The 24,305-nt window shown below is 46.6% G+C and overlaps 1 protein-coding gene across 4 annotated transcripts in view; it reads right to left on the bottom strand.

The window, feature by feature from the left end:
- The window catches only part of sh3pxd2aa (SH3 and PX domains 2Aa), a 395,200-nt gene that overhangs the window by 89,815 nt on the left and 281,080 nt on the right, over window positions 1-24,305 (bottom strand). For 2 of the 4 annotated variants that reach the window (XM_072479783.1, XM_072479782.1), the window contains exon 9: window positions 7,440-7,523. The exons of the other annotated variants lie outside the window; for them this stretch is intronic. In XM_072479783.1, coding sequence (XP_072335884.1) covers window positions 7,440-7,523 — 84 coding nt within the window. The remainder of the gene's footprint in view (window positions 1-7,439; window positions 7,524-24,305) is intronic. 4 annotated transcript variants of the gene reach the window in all.

The raw sequence follows: 24,305 nt of genomic DNA, 5'->3' as shown, positions 1-24,305 counted from the left end.
ACCTCCTTTTTTAAACAGTGGTGTCACGTTTGCTAATTTCCAATCTGCCGGGACCACCCCAGAGTCTAGTGAATTTTGGTAAATTATCACTAGTGCGTTTGCAATTTCCCTAGCCATCTCTTTTAGCACTCTGGGATGCATTCCATCAGGTCCAGGAGACTTGTCTACCTTTAGCCCCATTAGCTTGCCCATCACTACCTCCTTGGTGATAACAATCCTTTCAAGGTCCTCACCTGTCATAGCCTCATTTCCATCAGTCACTGGCATGTTATTTGTGTCTTCCACTGTGAAGACCGACCCAAAAATCCTGTTCAGTTCCTCAGCCATTTCCTCATCTCCCATTATTAAATCTCCCTTCTCATCCTCTAAAGGACCAATATTTACCTTAGCCACTCTTTTTTGTTTTATATATTTGTAGAAACTGTTACTATCTGTTTTTATATTCTGAGCAAGTTTACTCTCATAATCTATCTTACTCTTCTTTATAGCTTTTTTAGTAGCTTTCTGTTGCCCCCTAAAGATTTCCCAATCCTCTAGTCTCCCACTGATCTTTGCTACTTTGTATGTTTTTTCCTTCAATTTGATACTCTCCCTTATTTCCTTAGATATCCACGGTCGATTTTCCCTCTTTTTACCGTCCTTCCTTTTTGTTGGTATAAACCTTTGCTGAGCACTGTGAAAAATCACTTGGAAGGTTCTCCACTGGTCCTCAACTGTTTCACCATAAAGCCTTTGCTCCCAGTCTACCTTAGCTAGTTCTTCTCTCATCCCATTGTAATCTCCTTTGTTTAAGCACAAAACACTAGTGCTTGATTTTACCTTCTCACCCTCCATCTGTATTTTAAATTCACCATATTGTGATCGCTCCTTCCGAGAGGATCCCTAACTATGAGATCCTGAATCAATCCCGTCTCATTACACAGGACCAGATCTAGGACCACTTGTTCCCTCGTAGGTTCCATTACATACTGTTCTAGGAAACTATCGCGGATACATTCTATCAACTCCTCCTCAACGCTGCCTTGACCGACCTGGCTTAAACTAGTATGGCAGGGGGGTGGGCACGGGAGCAATAGGTCAGAAGGTGAGAGCATTGAGGGAGAACTAGGGAATAGGGACAGTAGGGCTCTGAGGCAGAGCAGACAGGGAGAAGTTGCTGAACACAGCGGGTCTGGTGGCCTGAAGTGCATATGTTTTAATGCAAGAAGTATTACGGGTAAGGCAGATGAACTTAGAGCTTGGATTAGTACTTGGAACTATGATGTTGTTGCCATTACAGAGACCTGGTTGAGGAAAGGGCAGGATTGGCAGCTAAACGTTCCAGGATTTAGATGTTTCAGGCGGGATAGAGGGGGATGTAAAAGGGGTGGTGGAGTTGCGCTACTGGTTCGGGAGAATATCACAGCTGTACTGCGGGAGGACACCTCAGAGGGCAGTGAGGCTATATGGGTAGAGATCAGGAATAAGAAGGGTGCAGTCACAATGTTGGGGGTTTACTACAGGCCTCCCAACAGCCAGCGGGAGATAGAGGAGCAGATAGGTAGACAGATTTTGGAAGAGTAAAAACAACAGGGTTGTGGTGATGGGAGACTTCAACTTCCCCAATATTGACTGGGACTCACTTAGTGCCAGGGGCTTAGACGGGGCGGAGTTTGTAAGGAGCATCCAGGAGGGCTTCTTAAAACAATATGTAGACAGTCCAACTAGGGAAGGGGCGGTACTGGACCTGGTATTGGGGAATGAGCCCGGCCAGGTGGGAGATGTTTCAGTACGGGAGCATTTCGGTAACAGTGACCACAATTCAGTAAGTTTTAAAGTACTGGTGGACAAGGATAAGAGTAGTCCTAGGATGAATGTGCTAAATTGGGGGAAGGCTAATTATAACAATATTAGGCGGGAACTGAAGAACATAGATTGGGGGCGGATGTTTGAGGGCAAATCAACATCTGACATGTGGGAGGCTTTCAAATGTCAGTTGAAAGGAATTCAGGACCGGCATGTTCCTGTGAGGAAGAAGGATAAATACGGCAATTTTCGGGAACCTTGGATAACGAAAGATATTGTAGGCCTCGTCAAAAAGAAAAAGGAGGCATTTGTCAGGGCTAAGAGGCTGGGAACAGACGAAGCCTGTGTGGCATATAAGGAAAGTAGGAAGGAACTTAAGCAAGGAGTCAGGAGGGCTAGAAGGGGTCACGAAAAGTCATTAGCAAATAGGGTTAAGGAAAAAACCAAGGCTTTTTACACGTACATAAAAAGCAAGAGGGTAGCCAGGGAAAGGGTTGGCCCACTGAAGGATAGGCAAGGGAATCTATGTGTGGAGCCAGAGGAAATGGGCGAGGTACTAAATGAATACTTTGCATCAGTATTCACCAAAGAGAAGGAATTGGTAGATGTTGAGTCTGGAGAAGGGGGTGTAGATAGCCTGGGTCACATTGTGATCCAAAAAGACGAGGTGTTGGGTGTCTTAAAAAATATTAAGGTAGATAAGTCCCCAGGGCCTGATGGGATCTACCCCAGAATACTGAAGGAGGCTGGAGAGGAAATTGCTGAGGCCTTGACAGAAATCTTTGGATCCTCGCTGTCTTCAGGGGATGTCCCGGAGGACTGGAGAATAGCCAATGTTGTTCCTCTGTTTAAGAAGGGTAGCAAGGATAATCCTGGGAACTACAGGCCGGTGAGCCTTACTTCAGTGGTAGGGAAATTACTGGAGAGAATTCTTAGAGACAGGATCTACTCCCATTTGGAAGCAAATGGACGTATTAGTGAGAGGCAGCACGGTTTTGTGAAGGGGAGGTCGTGTCTCACTAACTTGATAGAGTTTTTCGAGGAGGTCACTAAGATGATTGATGCAGGTAGGGCAGTAGATGTTGTCTATATGGACTTCAGTAAGGCCTTTGACAAGGTCCCTCATGGTAGACTAGTACAAAAGGTGAAGTCACACGGGATCAGGGGTGAACTGGCAAGGTGGATACAGAACTGGCTAGGCCATAGAAGGCAGAGGGTAGCAATGGAGGGATGCTTTTCTAATTGGAGGGCTGTGACCAGTGGTGTTCCACAGGGATCAGTGCTGGGACCTTTGCTCTTTGTAGTATATATAAATGATTTGGAGGAAAATGTAACTGGTCTGATTAGTAAGTTTGCAGATGACACAAAGGTTGGTGGAATTGCGGATAGCGATGAGGACTGTCTGAGGATACAGCAGGATTTAGACTGTCTGGAGACTTGGGCGGAGAGATGGCAGATGGAGTTTAATCCGGACAAATGTGAGGTAATGCATTTTGGAAGGTCTAATGCAGGTAGGGAATATACAGTGAATGGTAGAACCCTCAAGAGTATTGAAAGTCAAAGAGATCTAGGAGTACAGGTCCACAGGTCATTGAAAGGGGCAACACAGGTGGAGAAGGTAGTCAAGAAGGCATACGGCATGCTTGCCTTCATTGGCCGGGGCATTGAGTATAAGAATTGGCAAGTCATGTTGCAGCTGTACAGAACCTTAGTTAGGCCACACTTGGAGTATAGTGTTCAATTCTGGTCGCCACACTACCAGAAGGATGTGGAGGCTTTAGAGAGGGTGCAGAAGAGATTTACCAGAATGTTGCCTGGTATGGAGGGCATAAGCTATGAGGAGCGATTGAATAAACTCGGTTTGTTTTCACTGGAACGAAGGAGGTTGAGGGGCGACCTGATAGAGGTATACAAAATTATGAGGGGCATAGACAGAGTGGATAGTCAGAGGCTTTTCCCCAGGGTAGAGGGGTCAATTACTAGGGGGCATAGGTTTAAGGTGAGAGGGGCAAGGTTTAGAGTAGATGTACGAGGCAAGTTTTTTACGCAGAGGGTAGTGGGTACCTGGAACTCGCTACCGGAGGAGGTAGTGGAAGCAGGGACGATAGGGACATTTAAGGGGCATCTTGACAAATATATGAATAGAATGGGAATAGAAGGATACGGACCCAGGAAGTGTAGAAGATTGTAGTTTAGTCGGGCAGTATGGTCGGCACGGGCTTGGAGGGCCGAAGGGCCTGTTCCTGTGCTGTACATTTCTTTGTTCTTTGTTCTTTGACAAGGTCCCTCATGGTAGACTAGTACAAAAGGTGAAGTCACACGGGATCAGGGGTGAGCTGGCAAGGTGGATACGGAACTGGCTAGGTAATAGAAGGCAGAGAGTAGCAATGGAAGGATGCTTTTCTAATTGGAGAGCTGTGACCAATGGTGTTCCACAGGGATCAGTGCTGGGACCTTTGCTCTTTGTAGTATATATAAATGATTTGGAGGAAAATGTAACTAGAACAACAAAGAACAAAGACATGTACAGCACAGGAACAGGCCCTTCGGCCCTCCAAGCCCGTGCCGACCATGCTGCCCGACTAAACTACAATCTTCTACACTTCCTGGGTCCGTATCCTTCTATTCCCATCCTATTCATATATTTGTCAAGATGCCCCTTAAATGTCCCTATCGTCCCTGCTTCCACTACCTCCTCCGATAGCGAGTTCCAGGCACCCACTACCCTCTGCGTAAAAAACTTGCCTCGTACATCTACTCTAAACCTTGCCCCTCTCACCTTAAACCTATGCCACCTAGCAATTGACCCCTCTACCCTGGGGAAAAGCCTCTGACTATCCACTCTGTCTATGCCCCTCATAATTTTGTATACCTCGATCAGGTCTCCCCTCAACCTCCTTTGTTCCAGTGAGAACAAACCAAGTTTATTCAACCGCTCCTCATAGCTAATGCCCTCCATACCAGGCAACATTCTGGTAAATCTCTTCTGCACCCTCTCTAAAGCCTCCACATCCTTCTGGTAGTGTGGCGACCAGAATTGAACACAATACTCCAAGTGTGGCCTAACTAAGGTTCTATACAGAACTGGTCTGATTAGTAAGTTTGCAGACGACACAAAGGTTGGTGGAATTGCGGATAGCGATGAGGACTGTCAGAGGATACAGCAGGATTTAGATTGTTTGGAGACTTGGGCGGAGAGATGGCAGATGGAGTTTAATCCGGACAAATGTGAGGTAATGCATTTTAGAAGGTCTAATGCAGGTAGGGAATATACAGTGAATGGTAGAACCCTCAAGAGTATTGAAAGTCAAAGAGATCTAGGAGTACAGTTCCACAGGTCATTGAAAGAGGCAACACAGGTGGAGAAGGTAGTCAAGAAGGCATACGGCATGCTTGCCTTCATTGGCCGTGGCATTGAGTATAAGAATTGGCAAGTCATGTTGCAGCTGTATAGAACCTTAGTTAGGCCACACTTGGAGTATAGTGTTCAATTCTGGTCGACACACTACCAGAAGGATGTGGAGGCTTTAGAGAGGGTGCAGAAGAGATTTACCAGAATGTTGCCTGGTATGGAGGGCATTAGCTATGAGGAGCGGTTGAATAAACTTGGTTTGTTCTCACTGGAACGAAGGAGGTTGAGGGGAGACCTGATAGAGGTATACAAAATTATGAGGGGCATAGACAGAGTGGATAGTCAGAGGCTTTTCCCCAGGGTAGAGGGGTCAATTACTAGGGGGCATAGGTTTAAGGTGAGAGGGGCAAGGTTTAGAGTAGATGTACGAGGCAAGTTTTTTACGCAGAGGGTAGTGGGTGCCTGGAACTCGCTACCGGAGGAGGTGGTGGAAGCAGGGACGATAGTGACATTTAAGGGGCATCTTGACAAATACATGAATAGGATGGGAATAGAGGGATACGGACCCAGGAAGTGTAGAAGATTGTAGTTTAGTCGGGCAGCATGGTCGGCACGGGCTTGGAGGGCCGAAGGGCCTGTTCCTGTGCTGTACATTTCTTTGTTCTTTGTTCTGGTTAAACCAATCGACATGTAGATTAAAATCCCCCATGATAACTGCTGTACCATTTCTACATGCATCTGTTATTTCTTTGTTTTTTGCCTGCCCCACCATAATGTTACTATTTGGTGGCCTATAGATTACTCCTATCAGTGACTTTTTCGCCTTACTATTCCTGATTTCCACCCAAATGTATTCAACCTTATCCTCCATAGCACCGATGTCATCCCTTACTGTTGCCCGGATGTCATCCTTAAATAACAGAGCTACACCACCTCCCTTACCATCCACTCTGTCCTTCCGAAAAGTTTGATACCCTCTGATATTTAACTCCCAGTCGTGACCATCCTTCAACCATGTTTCAGTAATGGCCACTAAATCATAGTCATTCACGATGATTTGCGCCATCAACTCATTTACCTTATTCCGAATACTATGAGCATTCAGGTAAAGTACACTTATGTTGGCTTTTTTACCTCTGTTCTGAATCTTAACACCTCGATCAGTAACCTCTCCTAAGTTATATTTCCTCTTAACCTTTCTCCTAATTTTCCTTGTCGTTGAACCCATATCTTCCTGTAACAACCTGCCGCGTCACTTACCATTAATGTTTTCACTTCCCGTTTTATTTCTTTTAGTATTCCTGGTCCTATTAACTGAGCTCCCCTCAGTCACTGTACCCTGTACTACAAATACATGTAGTTCCCGCATCCAAATCATTAATATATAATGTGAACAGTTGGGGTCCTAGCACAGATCCCTGCGATCTAGCTGTCCTAGTATGTGTGTCACAAAAGGTTAGTGCGCAGGTACAGCATGTAATCCAGAAATCTAATCAAATGTTATCCTTTATTACGGGAGGATTCAGTTATACATAGCATTGGTGAGACCACATCTGGAATGCTCTGTGCAGTTTTAATCTCCTTATTTAATGATGTAAAAGCATTATAGGGGCTCAGAGGATGTTTACTAGATTGAAATTTGGAATGAAAGGGTTGTCTTATGAGGATAAGTGCGACAAACTGGGCTTGTTCTACTGGAATTTACAAGACTAAGGGGTGACCTGTTTGAAGTATCTAATATCCAGAATGGTCTTGTCAAGGTGAGTATATAAAGGATGCTTCCTCTTGTGGGCGAGTCCAAAACTAGGGGGAACTGTTTTAAAGTACAGCATCGGCAATACAGAACAGAGATAAGGAAAAGTATCTTTCTCTCTGAGGGCTGTGCTTTGGAAGGTGGTGGAAGAAGGGTCATGGAATACTTTTACTGCAGAGGTAGATAAGATTCTTCTTTGGCAAAGAAATAACAAAAGGTTATGAGGCATAGATAGGAATCTGGAACTGGAAACACAAACAGGTGAGCCATGATCTTTTAGAATGACAGAGCAGGCTCGAGCGGCTCGATGGCCTCCACTTCCATTCCCTTTCGTATTTAGTGAAAAGACATCAGAAATACCAAAATCTGCTTGGAGTAACACATACGCAAACATAAGCCATAAAGACATACCCAGCTGCCTCAGAAGTTGGCATATCCTCCTTTTAAACTGAATTTTGTGGAGAGTGCAGGTTATTTAATCTTACACCACCTCTCTTTCCCTGCATTCAGAAAATAAAACATGCCAAGAGGGCACAGGGCTTTCATCACCTGGGCTTTGTTGGCGGTTACACATTCCTCCCAAAGTCCACCTCCTGTCCAGCCGCCGCAGATGGGCTTTGCGTCTTTTAGTGACTATATGTATGGAAGGAAATATGAGAAAACACAAACACAAACAGGACAGTGTTTACATATCACACATGAACAAATTCACAAAACAGTTACTATGATTAGGGCTGGAAAGAATTTTGGAATTGGATCAATATAGATAATTATTTTACTCTGAAGCAGTCAAAGATGAGCAACACTTTGCATAGTCATAGGCATTCACGTCTCTGTGCATTAGAAAAGATAGGGGGCGGGATTCTCCCTGGGCCGGGCCGGAGAATCCCCGCGGCCGGGCCATGCCACCCCGCGACCGGGCCATGCCACCCCGCGGCCGGGCCATGCCACCCCGCGACCGGGCCATGCCACCCCGCGGCCGGCCATGCCACCCCACGACCGGGCCATGCCACCCCGCGACCGGGCCATGCCACCCCGCGGCCGGCCCGCCGATTCTCCAGCCCGGATGGGCCGAGCGACCGTAAGAAAAAAGCCGAGTCCCGCCGGTGCCATTCTAACCTGCTCTGAGCCAGCGGGACCTCGGCGTTGAAGGGTCGATGGCGGCCTGTGTGTGTGTGGGGGTGGGGGGGGACGACACCTCCGATGTGGCCTGGCCCGCGATCGGCGACCACCGATCGGCGGGCCGGCCTCTGTGTTTGGGGGCCTCCTATTCTACACGCTGGCCCCTGTAGTCCTGCGCCATGTTGCATTGGGGCCGGCGTGTTGAAGAAGGTCACTGCGCATGTCCTCATTGGCGCCAGCGCAACTGCGCATGCGTGGATCCCACGGCGCACAGTTCTCGCCGGGATCGGCAGCTGGAGCGGCGTGAACCGCTCCAGCGACATGCTGGCCCCCTGTAGGGACCAGAATTAGTCCTGGGAGCGGCCCGTTCATGCCGTCGTAAAACGCAACGGCGTTTACGACAGCGTGGACACTCTGCCTCGGGATTGGAGAATCCCGCCCCTGTTGTTCAAGCCTGTTCGGGTACACAGAAGGAAAATTCAGAATGTCCAATTCACCTAACAGCACGTCTTTCGGGACTTGTGGGAGGAAACTGGAGCACCCGGAGGAAACCCACCCAGACACGGGGAGAACATGCAGACTCCGCACAGACAGTGACCCAAGCCGGAATCGAACTTGGGACTCTAGCACTGTGAAACAACAGTGCTAACCACTATCCAGAGGAATCTCCTGAAATTTGGACATCTGAATATTAAGGAGGAAATAAGGCCAGATTTAGCTTTGTTATTCCACATGAAGAAACAGTCTAGCAGTCATTGCCTTGATTCATGTCAGAAGAATAGTACTACTGCCAAAGCTATATTGCAGAAAACTCCTTGTGCTCATCAAACTGTACCCGAGGATGATAGGTTTAGCATCCATGACCACTCAGATGCATCCTTAGGCCGTGTTTGTGTGTTGTTAATGACCCAGCAGTGTAGGAGCTGAGCACTATTGTTATTTTACTTGAATGTCGAGAGGGCAGAGGTTTAAGGTGAGAGGAGAGAGATACAAAAGGGTTCAGAGGGGCAATTTATTTGCACAGAGGGTGATAATTGTCTGGAACGAGTTGCCAGAGGCAGTAGTAGGGATGGGTACAATTTTGTCTTTTAAAAAGGATTTAGACAGTTATATGGGAAAGATGGGTGTAGAGGGATATGGGTAAATGCGGGCAATTGGGATTAGCTTAGTGGTAAAAACTGGGCGGCATGGACAAGTTGGGCTGAAGGGACTGTTGCCATGCTGTAAACATCTACAACACTAAGATTTGTTTTTAGTGGCAAGCAATGTTCCCTCCAAGCTGCACAGCTGAAAGTATTTGTGCACATCACACAAACCTCGGCCTCTTTTGGTTAACGATGCATACGCAGCTGCTCGTATGGAGGGTACACACTTAAAATCACCCGCCACTTCATAAAAATATAGATATGCTGGTGGCATTTATTAATTTATTATCCAATCCTTTATTCCCTAGGTGGGTGTTGGGCCTTCGTGATTCATCCATTCTTTTTAATGATGGTGCTATCACAATTCTGTTAGGGAATTCCAGCAATGTAGAAGGGGCTGTGATACGTGTCCAAGTCAGAAAACCCTGTGACTTAGAGTGAAACTTATTATTAGGTAGTGATGATCCCATGCATCTCCTGCTCGTATCCTTCTCTGTTAGAGATAGAAGACTGGAAGTGAGGACCTGTGCTGTAACGGTGCTCGCCAGTCCCATGGAAGATCCTTCCCCACCCTGTCTGTGCTGGAAATTCACTGACATAATGCTTTTAAATCAAAAGTTAACAAACCTGAAAGACATTTATTTTCTATTGCACAGAGTCACACAACACAATAGTTTCTCAGGGTTAGTTGCTCATTTAAGTCCCAATCATGCTTCCAGCCTGGATATCACAAACGGTTTCATTTTTAGTACTGACAATGAGATTACTGATAGGTTACAGCTCTTTTAACACTCTTGAGTACTGACTACCTTCCGTCATTAGGGAATATCCACACATCCTCATTCTAAAAACTACTTTGGAGACATCAAATTTGAATCATTTTGTGCTGTGAACTGACATCCATAAGGATGTGGTGGAGAGTTTATAAACAGAATATAAAAGGTTACTGCACAAGTTAAGAGCGTATCGTGTTGGGCTGATATATTAGCGTGGATAGAAGATTGGCTACTTTAGAGGAAACTGTAATGGACAAACAAATCATTTCCAGATTGGCAAACTCTTAACAAGTTGAGTGCAACAGTGAACAGTGCTGGGCCTTCAACTATCAACAATCTATATTGTGATGTGGAGATGCCGGCGTTGGACTGGGGTGAGCACAGTACGAAGTCTTACACCACCAGGTTAAAGTCCAACAGGTTTGTTTCGATGTCACTAGCTTTCGGAGCGCTGCTCCTTCCTCAGGTGAATGAAGAGGTCTGTTCCAGAAACACATATATAGACAAATTCAAAGATGCCAAACAATGCTAGGAATGCGACCATTAGCAGGTGATTAAATCTTTACAGATCCAGAGATGGGGTAACCCCAGGTTAAAGAGGTGTGAATTGTACCAAGCCAGGACAGTTGGTAGGATTTCGCAGGCCAGATGGTGGGGGATGAATGTAATGCGACATGAATCCCAGGTCCCGGTTGAGGCCGCACTCATGTGTGCGGAACTTGGCTATAAGTTTCTGCTCGGCGATTCTGCGTTGTCGCGCGTCCTGAAGGCCGCCTTGGAGAACGCTTACCCGGAGATCAGAGGCTGAATGCCCTTGACTGCTGAAGTGTTCCCCGACTGGAAGGGAACATTCCTGCCTGGTGATTGTTGCGCGATGTCCGTTCATTCGTTGTCGCAGCGTCTGCATGGTCTCGCCAATGTACCACGCTTCGGGACATCCTTTCCTGCAGCGTATGAGGTAGACAACGTTGGCCGAGTCGCACGAGTATATACCGCGTACCTGGTGGGTGGTGTTCTCACGTGTAATAGTGGTATCCATGTCGATGATCTGGCACGTCTTGCAGAGATTACCATGGCAGGGTTGTGTGGTGTCGTGGTCACTGTTCTGAAGACTGGGTAGTTTGCTGCAAACAATGGTTCGTTTGAGGTTGCGCGGTTGTTTGAAGGCAAGTAGTGGGGGTGTGGGGATGACCTCGGCAAGATGTTCATCGTCATCAATGACGTGTTGAAGGCTGTGAAGAAGATGACGTAGTTTCTCCGCTCCGGGGAAGTACTGGACGACGAAGGGTATTCTGTCGGTTGTGTCCCATGTTTGTCTTCTGAGGAGGTCGGTGCGGTTTTTCGCTGTGGCGCGTTGGAACTGTCGCTCGATGAGTCGAGTGCCATATCCCGTTCGTACGAGGGCATCTTTCAACGTCTGTAGATGTCTGTTACGCTCCTCCTCGTTTGAGCAGATCCTGTGTATACGGAGCGCTTGTCCATAGGGGATGGCTTCTTTAGTGTGTTTAGGGTGGAAGCTGGAGAAGTGGAGCATCATGAGGTTATCCGTGGGTTTGCGGTAAAGCGAAGTGCTGAGGTGACTGTCCTTGATGGAGACGAGTGTGTCCAAGAATGTAACTGATTTTGGAGAGTAGTCCATGGTGAGTCAGATGGTTGGATGGAACTTATTAATTGGTTCAATGAACACTATCAATGAACCGGAACAGCAGACCGAGAGATCTGCGGTGCGGCAACCGAAGAGGAAAGAGTCGAATTGGACCCCTCCGGAAGGCCGCTGCCTTAGACTCGACATGTATGCTCAAGCCGTCAGGAGTCGCGTCAATGCCAGATTCATCAGTCGCATTCACAAGACAGCCCCGAACGTCACCCAAGCACAACGCAATGCCATCCACGCTCTCAAGACCAACCGCAGCACTGTCATCAAACCAGCAGACAAAGGGGGGGCCACTGTCGTACTGAACAGAACGGACTACTGCAAAGAAGTATACCGACAACTGAACAACCAAGAACACTATAGACAGTTACCCGCAGATCCGACCAAGGAACACATCCGCCAACTTAACAGACTGATCAAGACCTTGGATCCAGATCTTCAGAGCACCCTACGTGCTCTCATCCCACGTACTCCCCGCATTGGAGATCTCTACTGCCTCCCGAAAATACATAAGGCCAACACACCAGGCCGCCCTATCGTTTCAGGCAATGGGACCCTGTGTGAGAACCTCTCTGGCTACATCGAGGGCATCTTGAAACCCATCGTACAAGGTACACCCAGCTTCTGTCGCGACACGACGGACTTCCTACAGAAACTCAGCACCCATGGACCAGTTGAACCAGGAACATTCCTCGTCACAATGGACGTCTCGGCACTCTACACCAGCATCCCCCATGACGACGGCATTGCTGCAACAGCCTCAGTACTCAACACCGACAACTGCCAATCTCCAGACGCAATTCTGCAACTCATCCACTTCATTCTGGATCACAACGTCATCACCTTCGACAACAAGTTCTTCATCCAGACGCACGGAACAGCCATGGGGACCAAATTCGCACCCCAATACGCCAACATCTTCATGCACAAGTTTGAACAGGACCTACTCACCGCACAGGACCTTCAACTGACATTATACACCAGATACATCGATGACATTTTTTTCCTTTGGACCCACGGCAAAGAATCACTGAAACGACGACACGATGACATTAATAAGTTCCATCCAACCATCAGACTCACCATGGACTACTCTCCAAAATCAGTTGCATTCTTGGACACACTCGTCTCCATCAAGGACGGTCACCTCAGCACTTCGCTTTACCGCAAACCCACAGATAACCTCATGATGCTCCACTTCTCCAGCTTCCACCCTAAACACATTAAAGAAGCCATCCCCTGTGGACAAACGCTCCGTATACACAGGATCTGCTCAGACGAGGAGGAGCGTAACAGACATCTACAGACGTTGAAAGATGCCCTCGTACGAACGGGATATGGCACTCGACTCATCGAGCGACAGTTCCAACGCGCCACAGCGAAAAACCGCACCGACCTCCTCAGAAGACAAACATGGGACACAACCGACAGAATACCCTTCGTCGTCCAGTACTTCCCCGGAGCGGAGAAACTACGTCATCTTCTTCACAGCCTTCAACACGTCATTGATGACGATGAACATCTTGCCAAGGTCATCCCCACACCCCCACTACTTGCCTTCAAACAACCGCGCAACCTCAAACGAACCATTGTTTGCAGCAAACTACCCAGTCTTCAGAACAGTGACCACGACACCACACAACCCTGCCATGGCAATCTCTGCAAGACGTGCCAGATCATCGACATGGATACCACTATTACACGTGGGAACACCACCCACCAGGTACGCGGTACATACTCGTGCGACTCGGCCAACGTTGTCTACCTCATACGCTGCAGGAAAGGATGTCCCGAAGCATGGTACATTGGCGAGACCATGCAGACGCTGCGACAACGAATGAACGGACATCGCGCAACAATCACCAGGCAGGAATGTTCCCTTCCAGTCGGGGAACACTTCAGCAGTCAAGGGCATTCAGCCTCTGATCTCTGGGTAAGCGTTCTCCAAGGCGGCCTTCAGGACGCGCGACAACGCAGAATCGCCGAGCAGAAACTTATAGCCAAGTTCCGCACACATGAGTGTGGCCTCAACCGGGACCTGGGATTCATGTCGCATTACATTCATCCCCCACCATCTGGCCTGCGAAATCCTACCAACTGTCCTGACTTGATACAATTCACACCTCTTTAACCTGGGGTTACCCCATCTCTGGATCTGTAAAGATTTAATCACCTGCTAATGCTCGCATTCCTAGCATGGTTTGGCATCTTTGAATTTGTCTATATATATGTTTCTGGAACATACCTCTTCATTCACCTGAGGAAGGAGCAGCGCTCCGAAAGCTAGTGACATCGAAACAAACCTGTTGGACTTTAATCTGGTGTTGTAAGACTTCGTACTGTAATACGAAGGCTAATTATAACAATATTAGGCGGGAACTGAAGAACATAGATTGGGGGCGGATGTTTGAGGGCAAATCAACATCTGACATGTGGGAGGCTTTCAAGTGGCAGTTGAAAGGAATACAGGACCGGCATGTTCCTGTGAGGAAGAAGGATAAATACGGCAATTTTCGGGAACCTTGGATGACGAGTGATATTGTAGGCCTCGTCAAAAAGAAAAAGGAGGCATTTGTCAGGGCTAAAAGGCTGGGAACAGACGAAGCCTGCGTGGAATATAAGGAAAGTAGGAAGGAACTTAAGCAAGGAGTCAGGAGGGCTAGAAGGGGTCACGAAAAGTCATTGGCAAATAGAGTTAAGGAAAATCCCAAGGCTTTTTACACGTACATAAAAAGCAAGAGGGTAGCCAGGGAAAGGGTTGGCCCACTGAAGGATAGGCAAGGGAATCTATGTGTGGAACCAGAGGAAATGGGCGAGGTACTAAATGAATACTTTGCAACAGTATTCACCAAAGAGAAGGAATTGGTAGATGTTGAGTCTGGAGAAGGGGGTGTAGATAGCCTGGGTCACATTGTGATCCAAAAAGACGAGGTGTTGGGTGTCTTAAAAAATATTAAGGTAGATAAGTCCCCAGGGCCTGATGGGATCTACCCCAGAATACTGAAGGAGGCTGGAGAGGAAATTGCTGGGGCCTTGACAGAAATCTTTGGATCCTCGCTGTCTTCAGGGGATGTCCCGGAGGACTGGAGAATAGCCAATGTTGTTCCTCTGTTTAAGAAGGGTAGCAAGGATAATCCCGGGAACTACAGGCCGGTGAGCCTTACTTCAGTGGTAGGGAAATTACTGGAGAGAATTCTTCGAGACAGGATCTACTCCCATTTGGAAGCAAATGGACGTATTAGTGAGAGGCAGCACGGTTTTGTGAAGGGGAGGTCGTGTCTCACTAACTTAATAGAGTTTTTCGAGGAGGTCACTAAGATGATTGATGCAGGTAGGGCAGTGGATGTTGTCTATATGGACTTCAGTAAGGCCTTTGACAAGGTCCCTCATGGTGGACTAGTACAAAAGGTGAAGTCACACGGGATCAGGGGTGAGCTGGCAAGGTGGATACAGAACTGGCTAGGCCATAGAAGGCAGAGAGTAGCAATGGAAGAATGCTTTTCTCATTGGAGGGCTGTGACCAGTGGTGTTCCACAGGGATCAGTGCTGGGACCTTTGCTCTTTGTAGTATATATAAATGATTTGGAGGAAAATGTAACTGGTCTGATTAGTAAGTTTGCAGACGACACAAAGGTTGGTGGAATTGCGGATAGCGATGAGGACTGTCGGAGGATACAGCAGGATTTAGATTGTTTGGAGACTTGGGCGGAGAGATGGCAGATGGAGTTTAATCCGGACAAATGTGAGGTAATGCATTTTGGAAGGTCTAATGCAGGTAGGGAATATACAGTGAATGGTAGAACCCTCAAGAGTATTGAAAGTCAAAGAGATCTAGGAGTACAGGTCCACAGGTCATTGAAAGGGGCAACACAAGGGGAGAAGGTAGTCAAGAAGGCATACGGCATGCTTGCCTTCATTGGCCGGGGCATTGAGTATAAGAATTGGCAAGTCATGTTGCAGCTGTATAGAACCTTAGTTAGGCCACACTTGGAGTATAGTGTTCAATTCTGGTCGCCACACTACCAGAAGGATGTGGAGGCTTTAGAGAGGGTGCAGAAGAGATTTACCAGAATGTTGCCTGGTATGGAGGGCATTAGCTATGAGGAGCGGTTGAATAAACTTGGTTTGTTCTCACTGGAACGAAGGAGGTTGAGGGGAGACCTGATAGAGGTATACAAAATTATGAGGGGCATAGACAGAGTGGATAGTCAGAGGCTTTTCCCCAGGGTAGAGGGTTCAATTACTAGGGGGCATAGGTTTAAGGTGAGAGGGGCAAGGTTTAGAGTAGATGTACGAGGCAAGTTTTTTACGCAGAGGGTAGTGGGTGCCTGGAACTCGCTACCGGAGGAGGTGGTGGAAGCAGTACGGTAGTGACATTTAAGGGGCATCTTGACAAATACATGAATAGGATGGGAATAGAAGGATACGGACCCAGGAAGTGTAGAAGATTGTAGTTTAGTCGGGCAGCATGGTCGGCACGGGCTTGGAGGGCCGAAGGGCCTGTTCCTGTGCTGTACATTTCTTTGTTCTTTGTAAGGGGTTTAAACTAGTATGGCAGGGGGGTGGGCACGGGAGCAATAGGTCAGAAGGTGAGAGCATTGAGGGAGAACTAGGGAATAGGGACAGTGTGGCTCTGAGGCAGAGCAGACGGGGAAAAGTTGCTGAACACAGCGGGTCTGGTGGCCTGAAGTGCATATGTTTTAATGCAAGGAGAATTACGGGTAAGGCAGATGAACTTAGAGCTTGGATTACTACTTGGAACTATGATGTTGTTGCCATTACAGAGACCTGGTTGAGGGAAGGGCAGGATTGGCAGCTAAACGTTCAAGGATTTAGATGTTTCAGGCGGGATAGAGGGGGATGTAAAAGGGGAGGCGGAGTTGCGCTACTTGTTCGGGAGAATATCACAGCTATACTGCGAGAGGACACCTCAGAGGGCAGTGAGGCTATATGGGTAGAGATCAGGAATAAGAAGGGTGCAGTCACAATGTTGGGGGTATACTACAGGCCTCCCAACAGCCAGCGGGAGATAGAGGAGCAGATAGGTAGACAGATTTTGGAAAAGAGTAAAAACAACAGGGTTGTGGTGATGGGAGACTTCAACTTCCCCAATATTGACTGGGACTCACTTAGTGCCAGGGGCTTAGACGGGGCGGAGTTTGTAAGGAGCATCCAGGAGGGCTTCTTAAAACAATATGTAAACAGTCCAACTAGGGAAGGGGCGGTACTGGACCTGGTATTGGGGAATGAGCCCGGCCAGGTGGTAGATGTTTCAGTAGGGGAGCATTTCGGTAACAGTGACCACAATTCAGTAAGTTTTAAAGTACTGGTGGACAAGGATAAGAGTGGTCCGAGGATGAATGTGCTAAATTGGGGGAAGGCTAATTATAACAATATTAGGCGGGAACTGAAGAACATAGATTGGGGGCGGATGTTTGAGGGCAAATCAACATCTGACATGTGGGAGGCTTTCAAGTGTCAGTTGAAAGGAATACAGGACAGGCATGTTCCTGTGAGGAAGAAAGATAAATACGGCAATTTTCGGGAACCTTGGATAACGAGTGATATTGTAGGCCTCGTCAAAAAGAAAAAGGAGGCATTTGTCAGGGCTAAAAGGCTGGGAACAGACGAAGCCTGTGTGGCATATAAGGAAAGTAGGAAGGAACTTAAGCAAGGAGTCAGGAGGGCTAGAAGGGGTCATGAAAAGTCATTGGCAAATAGGGTTAAGGAAAATCCCAAGGCTTTTTACACGTACATAAAAAGCAAGAGGGTAGCCAGGGAAAGGGTTGGCCCACTGAAGGATAGGCAAGGGAATCTATGTGTGGAGCCAGAGGAAATGGGCGAGGTACTAAATGAATACTTTGCATCAGTATTCACCAAAGAGAAGGAATTGGTAGATGTTGAGTCTGGAGAAGGGGGTGTAGATAGCCTGGGTCACATTGTGATCCAAAAAGACGAGGTGTTGGGTGTCTTAAAAAATATTAAGGTAGATAAGTCCCCAGGGCCTGATGGGATCTACCCCAGAATACTGAAGGAGGCTGGAGAGGAAATTGCTGAGGCCTTGACAGAAATCTTTGGACCTCGCTGTCTTCAGGGGATGTCCCGGAGGACTGGAGAATAGCCAATGTTGTTCCTCTGTTTAAGAAGGGTAGCAAGGATAATCCCGGGAACTACAGGCCGGTGAGCCTTACTTCAGTGGTAGGGAAATTACTGGAGAGAATCCTTCGAGACAGGATCTACTCCCATTTGGAAGCAAATGGACGTATTAGTGAGAGGCAGCACGGTTTTGTGAAGGGGAGGTCGTGTCTCACTAACTTGATAGAGTTTTTCGAGGAGGTCACTAAGATGATTGATGCAGGTAGGGCAGTAGATGTTGTCTATATGGACTTCAGTAAGGCCTTTGACAAGGTCCCTCATGGTAGACTAGTACAAAAGGTGAAGTCACACGGGATCAGGGTTGAACTGGCAAGGTGGATACAGAACTGGCTAGGACATAGAAGGCAGAGGGTAGCAATGGAGGGATGCTTTTCTAATTGGAGGGCTGTGACCAGTGGTGTTCCACAGGGATCAGTGTTGGGACCTTTGCTGTTTGTAGTATATATAAATGATTTGGAGGAAAATGTAACTGGTCTGATTAGTAAGTTTGCAGACGACACAAAGGTTGGTGGAATTGCGGATAGCGATGAGGACTGTCTGAGGATACAGCAGGATTTAGATTGTCTGGAGACTTGGGCGGAGAGATGGCAGATGGAGTTTAATCCGGACAAATGTGAGGTAATGCATTTTGGAAGGGCTAATGCAGGTAGGGAATATACAGTGAATGGTAGAACCCTCAAGAGTATTGAAAGTCAAAGAGATCTAGGAGTACAGGTCCACAGGTCATTGAAAGGGGCAACACAGGTGGAGAAGGTAGTCAAGAAGGCATACGGCATGCTTGCCTTCATTGGCCGGGGCATTGAGTATAAGAATTGGCAAGTCATGTTGCAGCTGTATAGAACCTTAGTTAGGCCACACTTGGAGTATAGTGTTCAATTCTGGTCGCCACACTACCAGAAGGATGTGGAGGCTTTAGAGAGGGTGCAGAAGAGATTTACCAGAATGTTGCCTGGTATGGAGGGCATAAGCTATGAGGAGCGATTGAATAAACTCGGTTTGTTCTCACTGGAACGAAGGAGGTTGAGGGGCGACCTGATAGAGGTATACAAAATTATGAGGGGCATAGACAGAGTGGATAGTCAGAGGCTTTTCCCCAGGGTAGAGGGGTCAATTACTAGGGGGCATAGGTTTAAGGTGAGAGGGGCAAGGTTTAGAGTAGATGTACGAGGCAAGTTTTTTACGCAGAGGGTAGTGGGTGCCTGGAACTCACTACCGGAGGAGGTAGTGGAAGCAGGGACGATAGGGACATTTAAGGGGCATCTTGACAAATATATGAATAGGATGGGAATAGAAGGATACGGACCCAGGAAGTGTAGAAGATTGTAGTTTAGTCGGGCAGTATGGTCGGCACGGGCTTGGAGGGCCGAAGGGCCTGTTCCTGTGCTGTACATTTCTTTGTTCTTTGTTCTTTGTAATCTATATTGTGACATGGATGAAGGGGCCGAATAGTATTGTAGCCAAATTTGCAGAATATATAATTTAAGTCGGAGAGCAAGTTGTCGGGAGGATACAAAGAGTCTGCAAAGGGAGAGAGAGAGGTTAGACAGACGGGCAAAAATCTGATAGAGGGAGAATAATTCAGGAAAATGTGATGTTGTACACTTTGGCAAGAAGAATAGAAAAGCTGAATCTTTTTTAATATTCATGGGAAGAGTGCATTGCTGGATAGGTCATTATTCATTACCCAACCCTAATTGCCCTGGAGAAAGTGGTGGTGAGCTGGCTTCTTTAACCACTGCAGTCCATGTGCTGTAGGTGCACCCACTGTGCAGTTAGGAAGGCATTTCTAAGATTTGACTGAGCAACAATGGAGGAACGGCAATATATTTCCCAGTCAGGAAGGTGTGTGGATTGTGCAACCATCAATGAACATCCCACCATTTGGGTTCATAATGGAAGCAGCTGAAGATGATTTGAACATCACCCTGAGGAACTCCTGTGGTGATGTCCTGGAATTAAAATGATTGACATCCAACAACCACAACCATTTTCTTTTCTGCCAGATATGACTGCAACCAGCAGAGAGTTTCCCCCCTGATTCTCATTGACTTTTGCTCAGGCTCCTTGATGCCGCACTCAGCCAAATACTGCCTTAGGAACATGGGAACAGGGGTACGCAATTCAGCCCCTCGAGCCTGTCCCACCATTCAATGAGATAATGGCTGATCTGGGACCTAACTCTATATCCCTGCCTTTGGCCCATATCCCTTAATATCTTTGCTCAACAAAAATCTATCTCAGATTTAAAATTAACAACTGATCTAGCTTCAGCTGGTGTTTGTGGGAGAGAGTTCCAAACATCTATCACCCTTTGAATGAAGAAGTTTAACATCTCTTGTGAATGGTCTAGCCCTAATTTTTAGACTATGCCCCCTAGTTTCAGAATCTCCAGCCAGTGGAATTAGTTTATCTTTATGCCTTGATGTCAAGGGCAGTTGAATGCTGTCTCAAAGAGAATGGAGGATAAAAGTAGGGAAGTCTTACAGTTGTACAGGGCATTAGTGAGACCTCACCTAGCATACTATGTGTAGTTTTGATCTCCTTAATTATAGAAGGTTATACCTGGCATTGGAAGCAGTTCAGAGATGGTTCACTGGGCCGATTCCTGGGATGACAAGGTTGTCTTATGAGGACAGGTTGGGCCTATTCTCAATGGAGTTTAGAAGAATGAGAGGAGTTTTAATTGAACATATAAGATTCTTAAAAGACTTGACAGGGTGGATACTGAGAGTACGTTTCCCTTGTGGGTGAATCTAGAAATAGGGGCAGTGTTTGAAAATAAAGGGTCTGTTATTAAGAGGGAGATGAGGAAGAATTTAATCTCTCAGAGGGTTGTTAATGTTTAGAATTCTTTTCCACAGAGAACAGTGGAGACCGGATCACTCCATATACAAGGCTGAGAGAGACAGGTTTCTTGTTGACAAAGATGTTATTGGAGGCAGACAAAAAAGTGGAGTTAAGGCCACCATGAGATCAGCCATAATCTTACTGAATGACGGAGCAGGCTGAATGGGATGAATGGCCATATTTATTATGATCTGATAACAAGGAGAGAAAAGGAGGGGAGGTTTCCCTTTGCCTGACAAAGATGTGATCCAATATCCTGGAGGAGAACAAGCGCTGGACTAGAAGCCCTTTATCAAAGGGACGTGAGGTTAGCCTCTGTGTGCACTGCATTCAAGGGTCACTGCAGAATCATCCAATGGGAGAGGGCATATCTCACCTCAGCTGCATTTTGAACCTAGATCTTGTGCTGCACGGATGATGTAAACTCAGAATAAATTTATAGAACAACTTTTTATTACCAATTACCTATTAATTATTCAAACAGCTCAACTATTTTTACCAAAGTACTCAGAGTTAAAATCTAATTTGCTGTTTTATAGCAGAATGATTCAACACATCTGTGAAAATGAACTTGAATTGTTGATGAAGAGACAACAACGTTAACAACTAAGTGAAGAAAATGAGTGGTGGTTAATCAAAACACAATGAATTAGTAGGTGGAAACACTTAAATGCAATAAGAAATGGATGAGGGAAGACCAAGGTCCACCTGGTCCGTCTCCTACCATCCTGGTAGTTGCACAACACAATAATTGTTGACTAATCATAGCAATCAATATTTATCACCAGACCCAGACATGGGGTACGGTAAACCGCCAGTGGTGGAGAGCTTTGAGAACCACAAGTTCATCTCAAATTACTCTTGGACTGGGTCCATCTCATTCGCATTTGGATGAACCAATACTATCTGCTTCCATTATCTCCCAAGGAAGCCTGTTCCAGAGATTAACCACTGCAATAATGAGTTGAATAACACACTCCATGATGGGGAATGTTACCCACTTTGTGGAGTGTATTATGCAGCATGATAACATCAGGTGCCATTTACAGCATTGTACTAATCTTCAATAATACAGGAGGTGGGTGGGTCAAAAAGTCAGGAACCATTCCATGTTATTAAAATATCAATTTAAAAGGTAATAGAACTAATTAGCTATCCATCTCATCCCAATAATACACCTTCAGGGTGAGATTTATGACAGGTGGCAAATCTATTTTTTAAGGAGAATGGGCGAGAATTAAAACAGCAGCTGAGACAGTAGTCGCAGTTTTGCAGTTTAAACTCTATTGACTGAAGGGACTGCTCAATTGAGTGTGCAGAGTGACATTTTGGATATTTTTTCACGAGGAGGAATTTCCTCTCATTCAAAGGGGTCCTTTGATTTTTAATTGAATATTCTAGTGTCCGTAACCCAGGAGTGAGGGGTGAAAACAGACAGATGGTGACCACGATCTCGGTTGTAGACACAGCCTTCAGTGAGGAGGAGGAGAGATGCATTTGAGGAGGAGGAATAGGGTGAGAGGAAGAAGGGAATCTTAGGATGCTGGGCTCTTCAGGAAAGGGACAGAGAAGCACCAGACCCTGATGATCAGGAGAAGTTCAGAAAGCCTCACTGGAGGTGCAGGCGAGCTTATGGTGCCCCAAGGGTTACAGGCAGCGATTCAGCATCCTGCAATTTGGTGAGGCTCAGAGCAGGTTTCCGAGGGGGACTGTGACATCACTATGTGAGATGTTCTTCGCGGCGATCTCATCCAACTTGCCTTGGGGATCACCCAGTGCCGGTGGCATTGAAGATGACAGTGGCACTTTATTTCTTTTCAACAGGCTCATTGCAGGAGCTAATGAAGACCTCAGTGGGAAACCAGCCTGCTGTACACCACTGCATCAAGGTGTTCCCAGGTGCAATGTTCCAAAGGCTGAGAATTACATCTCTTTCGTTCAGATGTCCAAAGTCAAATGGATAGAGCCGGGGATGTTCAATGCTGCAGGATTCTCCTGGCTGCTCCGCAGAAAGGGCTTCCACTCGACAGTGTGCAACCAGAATCGGTGGGTCATGCAGTTGTGTGCCAGGTACCCGGGCAGTAGTCACAACTCATACATCCTTCGGATCTCCAGACCTTTTCACTGGCTCACAATCTTTGGAAGGATGGATACCATGTGATGAGGATTTTCCATTGAAAAGGTGGCCAATGGTGCCTGTGAGAGTGGTCAGACCTGACACGGAGAGGAGGTACATTGAGAGCTACACCAGCACCTGGGCAATACTGGAGCAGACCATTGATCTCCTCCAGATGTGATTCCTATGTCTGGACAGATGTGAAGGTGCATTACATTACTCCCCCTGACATGTATCCGAGATGGTCATGGTTTGCTGTGCATTCCACAACATTGTCATTCAGAGAGGAGATAATCTAGAGGATAGGATGATGACACATCAGATGGAGGCCAATCCTCTGAGGAGAGGGCAATGATGAGTTAAGGGACCATGGCGATGCGACTTCTGATGGGCCTGGCCTTAATAAAGTGGATGGCTGTGACACTAAGGGTGCCTTAATATGGCAAACGTTTCTCCAGTACGTCTTGCCACTGCTACAGAAAATGTTTGATGACCTCTTGACCCTCCTTTTCCCAGTGCTCAGCATAAGCTGGTCATCTTGATCATAAGCTGCCTGCAGCATGGCATCAAAGGTGTCTTCACTGAATCTGGGGGCAACTTTGCCCTTTTTGGAACACATCTCTCCCGCTCCAATGGCACAGACAGGATGCATGGAAATATGCAATAAATGTACAACTGCTCAATGCCAAACAAGGTGAGAGACTTAGTACTGTTTTAAATGTCTGCCACCTATGATGACTGATATGGTTTGCTGAAATTAGCTAAAATCTAAATTGACTTTCCTGGCCAGAGTGGAAAATACACAATTCTTCATAATATATAATAGATACATTTGATTGAACATCTGGTTGGTCACCTGACACCGCCCCTCTAAAGTTCTGGCCTGCAGCCTCTGAGACCAGACATTCCGCCCTCTAGCACTCATTGGACAGTAGCTCGCCCTTGCCACTAATTCGCAGCAATTACCGTATTATTGGACGCGCACAGATGACAAGCCCACAAGTCAGAACGCTGCCGACTTCCGGTTGTGGAACCTGCCATTCTTATCTGTGGGGAAATATTGAATCTTCAGAGTGACATATCCTCTTTTAAAAACCACAATGTGACAACGCAAACGCAGCCGGTAAGTTAGATATGAGGGTAAATGCCAGGTATAAAATACTGACATAAAATGCTGGTATAAAATGCCGAGATGGTGTGCCAATCAGGAGTCCCAACTCAGGATTACTAAACCAATGGGAAACAAAGGGAGGGTGTTACCAAAAATGTGCCTATTTAAGAAAGCTTGACCGTTAGTGCGCAGTGGGGTTTTCTTTGTTCCTTTATTTCTTTTTTATTTCTGAATTTGTACCAACTGCATTTTGCAATAATCTCAATGTAAATCTACCCCGTACTTCAACTCTTCTTAGAAAATGAGATCTCCTACATTCTCCCTTCAAGCAGAGATTATGTCCTCTAGTTCTCCTGCTCTGGTCAAAGTAAAACAGCCCATCATGTCTGACATTATCTAACTGCCTTTCGAATCCTAAATGACCACGTTGTTTTTTTCCAGACAGGACATGGCCAATTTACATAATTGGGCCTCTAATCCAATTCCTC

This window comes from Scyliorhinus torazame, chromosome 16 (genome assembly GCF_047496885.1).
Source record: "Scyliorhinus torazame isolate Kashiwa2021f chromosome 16, sScyTor2.1, whole genome shotgun sequence".
Taxonomy (NCBI): Eukaryota; Metazoa; Chordata; class Chondrichthyes; order Carcharhiniformes; family Scyliorhinidae; genus Scyliorhinus; species Scyliorhinus torazame.
The sequence above is the reverse complement of the archived record's forward strand: the minus strand, read 5'-3'. Positions and strand labels throughout refer to the sequence as shown.